The sequence below is a fragment of the Dendrobium catenatum genome, unplaced genomic scaffold (genome assembly GCF_001605985.2).
Source record: "Dendrobium catenatum unplaced genomic scaffold, ASM160598v2 fragScaff_scaffold_1638, whole genome shotgun sequence".
NCBI lineage: Eukaryota > Viridiplantae > Streptophyta > Magnoliopsida > Asparagales > Orchidaceae > Dendrobium > Dendrobium catenatum.
The window spans coordinates 739,519-744,843 of NW_021320100.1; the positions used below are offsets into that span (position 1 = coordinate 739,519).

General features: G+C 33.7%; 1 protein-coding gene across 1 annotated transcript; it reads right to left on the reverse strand.

The window, feature by feature from the left end:
- Positions 1-2,984: 2,984 nt before the first annotated feature.
- LOC110111928 (dof zinc finger protein 2) lies at positions 2,985-4,991 on the reverse strand. Its single transcript, XM_020844003.2, has 2 exons — positions 4,775-4,991; positions 2,985-4,269 (listed from the first exon to the last, which is right to left on the reverse strand). The coding sequence occupies exons 1-2, from the start codon at positions 4,796-4,798 to the stop codon at positions 3,451-3,453; spliced, it is 843 nt and encodes a 280-aa protein (XP_020699662.1). The 5' UTR covers positions 4,799-4,991; the 3' UTR covers positions 2,985-3,450.
- Between the last annotated feature and the right edge of the window lie 334 nt (positions 4,992-5,325).

The window sequence follows — 5,325 nt, forward strand, 5'->3', positions numbered from 1 at the left end:
ATGCAACTACCTATAGAATCTTAATTGGGAGTTTACTTTACCTAGCTGCTATTCATCCTGACATCATGTTTGCTACCAGCCTTCTTCTAAGATTCATGCAAAAGCCAACTCAAATTCATTTTAGTGCTGCTAAAAGAGTATTAAGTACATTCAACGCACGAAGGATTTTGGTATATAGTATAAACCAAGTACTCAATTATCCTTAGTTGGGTTTACAGACAGTGATTGGGCTGGTTCTCAGGATGATATGAAAAACACATCATGCTATTGGTTTACCTTGGGTTCTGGTGTATTTTCTTGGGGTTCTAAGAAGCAAAGTTAAGTTGCCCAGTCCACTCCAGAAGAAGAATATGTTGCTGCTGCAGGTGCTACAAATCAAGCAATTTGGCTTTACAAAATACTTGAATATATGGGATCAAAACAAAAACTTCCTATAGTGATTTATTGTGACAACAATTCTGCTATTGCTATGGCTAAGAATCCTATATTTCACAATAGAAGAAAACTTATTGCTATAAAATATCACTACCTACGAGAAGTAGAAGCTAAAGGAGATATAAAGTTGATATACTGCAAATCTGAAGAACAAATGGCATACATCTTTCTTCACTATGGCTCTACCCAGAGATAAATTTCAACAACTTCATGATAAGCTTGGAGTCACGGAAATGAGCATCAAGGATGAGTATTAGAAATTATTAATTTCATATGCTTCTGATTGTAGAGTATTCCTGCTTATTCTAGAATATTCCTTTATCTAGATTATTCCACCATTAAATATTAATATAGAATGTTCTAGGATGCTTATCTTTTGTAGTAAATGATTTATTAAAAATAGATGTTTCTAGAATATATAGAGAAATCTAGAACTATTTGTAATCATTAGTATAAATAGGGATCATGTATTATTAAAATGTAAGAGAAAATCTATTCTCCTGCTTCCATCAACATCTCTCTTCATTTTTCATTTCTCTAACAGTAGGGTGTATCATCTCCGCCAACCCAAAGATCTACCAAACAAAATGTAACATATCATGTTTGTCCCGTTTTAATTTTGTTCCATATTGTCCATTCTGCTCTTCTGTAGCGCACATGCTAAACACGTCGTCACATCTATAAGGTAGTGTAGTAGCATTAGTCACTATTAAATATAGCAAAGAAGGGCTGTCTTATCAACCATATTTTATAGTATATGAAACTAGTAGCATTATTCTTTGGCTCTCATCCCTATGAGAATGTTTGCTGCCTCTCCTTTATTATTTAAGGAGAGAATTAAGCATTGACAGTGGTGGTCTGTCTATCTCTTTTTTAATATTATGGCATTTGAGGATTGGACGCCAGCAGGAATTAATAATTCGTTTGCTTTTATTAGTTCGAAGCAGGTAAACCAAGCTTCCTTTATCTTGCTTCATCATGTTCTTGCTTCAGTAAATAAAAGAGAAGTAATTATCGCATAATGTTCCACAAGCTAATATTTTACTTAGTTATTTTCGATGAAATAAATATATTATCTTGCAAAATATATATAAAAAAATCTCACTGCATAAATAAATGTCCTTCATTCTAAATCATTTTATGACTTTAGCACTTATTTGGGATGTGCGGGGCAGTTCAGTGGTTGAGCGCAAGCGATGCCTCCCACCGGCTCCCTTTCGATCCCTAAATGGCCCAAAAAATAAATAAATAAATAAATTTAACATAAACATACTAAGGCTTCGTTTGGGTAGCTTTCTTAATGCTTTTTAAGAAGATTTTTTAGTACAAAAATTTCTAGTTTTAAAAAAATTTGTACGGAAAAACTATTTTAGAAAGCAGTAAAAAATTTTCCTAAACGAAGCCTGAATCAAACTTAATTTTCCATAAATAAAAGCCAACTAAATGGAAGGGAAGTGTAATGATGAAGGTGAGATGTATCTTGTCATATATAAATAAAAACATTTGACATCTGTTAGTACTAATGAAAAAGTTTCAAATGGTAGGAGTCATGTAACTTAAAAGAGAATGTTAAAAGAGTTGTAGGCCTTTAAGCCTGTCTGTTTCAACTCACACCACCTAGCTTTGATGGCTGTAAAGTTAGACCTGACTTCTATGTGCTGATGTATATAGTTCAAGATGAATCAAAAGAAAGTAAACAAGCAAAACTGATCATAAATGTATAATCAATGTACTAAAAAGATTGCTGAGATTTCTCTATGAATTGAAGAAACAAAAATGTTATTATTTATAGTCTGCTTATCTTGCTGAAGATTAAGAAAATAAGAAATAAATGTAGATGATTTGAAAATCTATAATAAATAGTAGAAAACATTCCAATAATGAAAATTCATTCATTAAATCAAGGAATTGTGAAGAAATGGGAATTAAATAAATTAATAGGCCATTTCTAGAATCTTTTAAGGGACTAGAACAAGTTAAATCTCAAATGACATTGAGTGAACAAACAAAAAATAAAGATTTTTGAAGAAAGATAAAAATAATTTAGATGATGATGATTTTTAATTTCTTAATATAATATAAAAAATTACAAATACATCAAATCCACTACCATTAACTTTGAAAAATGCTCTCTAGCTAGGTCATGTAAATCAACATATTTTTAACCACATTTCTATTGAATACATTATATAAAGATGTGATGGTGACCTATCAAATTAATTCTTGCATATCTTGTTGCTCTTATAATTATTGTCATTTGAATTTGGGTGTCAAAAATATATGTTGATCTTATAGTTGAGTATGTATGCATTCCTCAAAAATAGGTTAAATAATAAATATATGAGAAGTGAATGTTGTATGTGATAAAGTAAGATGATAAGCCAATATCATATTTATTTATGACATATTGTACATATGTAGTGATGAAAATATGTTGATTATAAGGTGGTAGAAGTATTTCCACACTAACTTTATTGCCACTATATATATGGGATTGTGGTAAAAGAGTATTTGAGCATTAATGTCAGACTGATAGCAAATTGCAGAAATTATGAGAAAAGTCAGAAATACACATATATAACATTTGTATACATATAATGCATGAGTAGTGATTCATTGGAAACGACACAATTCAGGCCAAAATGCAATTCCTACTACCTGTAGGAAGAAAGAAAAGAAAAGCAAACACAGTGGACATTCTAAGCCTCCTGTGTCATATCCCACCCGGATAATTAACAAATTTTCTACTGAAGCCTACCTCTAAGAAGCTTCATCAAGCCCAAAGGATTGCTCAAAAAGAAATGGAGGAGATAACTAATGGAAGATCTGACTTAAATCTCATGGACCCTTATCAAACCTGCTCCATTTCTGAGCATCAAACTTCAAACACAAACCAAACATTATCATATAGAATAGTACAACAAAACAAAAGCAAACATGTTCGATCTCATCATATTTCATTGTCAATCTTCAACTTACCACATAATTATTTTGTACTGGCGAGCTCATCTCTAATTACCATGTTCCTCCTCCACGTCCATTCGCTCCATTCCAAAACAAACCAGGATCCCCTTGTTCTTGCACAACTCCATTATCCTCTTCTTCATGTCCTCCATTATTCACATGAACTTGCTTCAAATCTTCAAAAGGAAACAGTAATCTACCACCTCCTCCCTCCTGCATTTGATGCATGCTTCCACTAAACCGACCATGATGATCCAATGGAAGCTTCAAATTAGATTGCCTCATGAGCTCCTGAAACCCAAACCCAGATCCAAAAACTGATCCTGGTGCAGCGGGAAAAGGTGCGAATCCTTTTGCAGAGATTCCACTCCTCAGCAGCTCCATAGCTGAGATAGAACCAGAAGCAGCACCAAGCTGATCATGATGAGCCAAACTTTGGTTCTGAAAAGAGAGGTTCAGGTCTTGACCTGATCCTTGGTAAAATTTGGAGCTTGCAATAGGGATTTGAACAGTGGGAATGGGCTCAGTAGGCTGTAGATTTGGCGAAGTCAAAGAAACCAATGATGTTGTCATTGTAGTAGGGTTTGAAGAAGAGTTATTAGCTAAAGAAGATCTCTTATTCTTCCTTGAGCCGCCACCAACTGGCACATTTCTTAAGGATCCACCCTCAGTCCAATACCTCCTACAAGTTTTGCAGAAATACCTTGGCTGGCTGAGGCTGTAATTGTTGTAATAGCAGAACTTTGTGTTTGTTGAATTGCACCTTGGACAATTTAATGATTGCTCTTTGTAAGGCCTCACTCTCTTCTCAGCTTGGAGTTGTGGCTGCCTTGTGTTGCTGATCTCTACTTCCTTCACAACTCCTATTCCCTGATGATATTAAAGTACATGTACAACATATTTAAAGGAAAAGAAGGATAAAGATGAAAGAGATGTATGTCTTTACTCTTTAACTTTGCACATCAAAAGAACAAGACTAGCTATATACTACCCTTTTCATGCCACTTCTTGCTTTTTAGGAAAAAAGCTTAAAAGATGAGATGGAAGAGAAAGGAGGAAAAAAGCTAATGGAAAAGAAAAGTGAACTGCTTTAAAGGATTGAAGGCCTTGATTGGGGAGCAGGTTTAAAGGTAAATGAAAAAGGAGAGAGAGAGAGAGAGAGAGGGAGAGGAAAGGCGGATGAAACTGGTCATCAAGAGATTGGTAAAGTTAAAACGAATCCTTCCTTCCTTCTACCATCTATAGATCTAAAGAATAAATTTTCATGCCTTGAAACCCTACAAAAGGTTGAAAGATTTAAATTTGATGGAGTAAATTGAGGCCAAAAGATAGAACATGATATAAAAATCAGATCTTTGAGTTTCTAGTTAGTTACCTGCGTAGTCCATTGAGCATCCATGCAAGGGTCTTTTGGTTGTTGTGTTTGATCTCGGCAATACAGGAGCAGTTCTATTAATGAACCTTGCTAGATGCTGCAAGGAATGTTTCTCTATGTTCTTAGTGGGGAATACTTGTTCCCACACATATCTCAGAGAGAAAGAGAGAGAGAGAGAGAGAGAGAGAGAGAGAGAGAGAGAGAATGGTTTTCTTTTTATTTAATGCATAAAAAATGCTGCAAGAGGGGCTGCTGCATATATCATATTAAAAAAAGAGTTTTTGGTATTTGGCTGCCAAAGATGTTTTGTCTATAGCAGTTTTATATGGGCGTGGGTAAAAAATTTCCATCATGAGTTTTTTGATCGAAATTTATGTGGTTTTATTAGAAAAATGGCATTAGTTTTTTTTTTTTTTTAACTGAATTTTTAGCTTTATGTTGTGATGAAATCTATAGCACAAATAAGGCTTAAAGTTAAATAAAAAGAAATTAACATAAAAAAGTCTCTATCTACAAGAAAATTATTTCTTAAAATGAATAAATTCACTTAT

Excerpts from the sequence above, each read along its gene's own strand:
- LOC110111928 (XM_020844003.2), bottom strand. The coding sequence starts at position 4,798 with ATGGATGCTCAATGGACTACGCAG. Across the intron at positions 4,270-4,774 it reads ATGCTCAATGGACTACGCAG|GGAATAGGAGTTGTGAAGGA; the intron begins GTAACTAACTAG and ends TAATATCATCAG.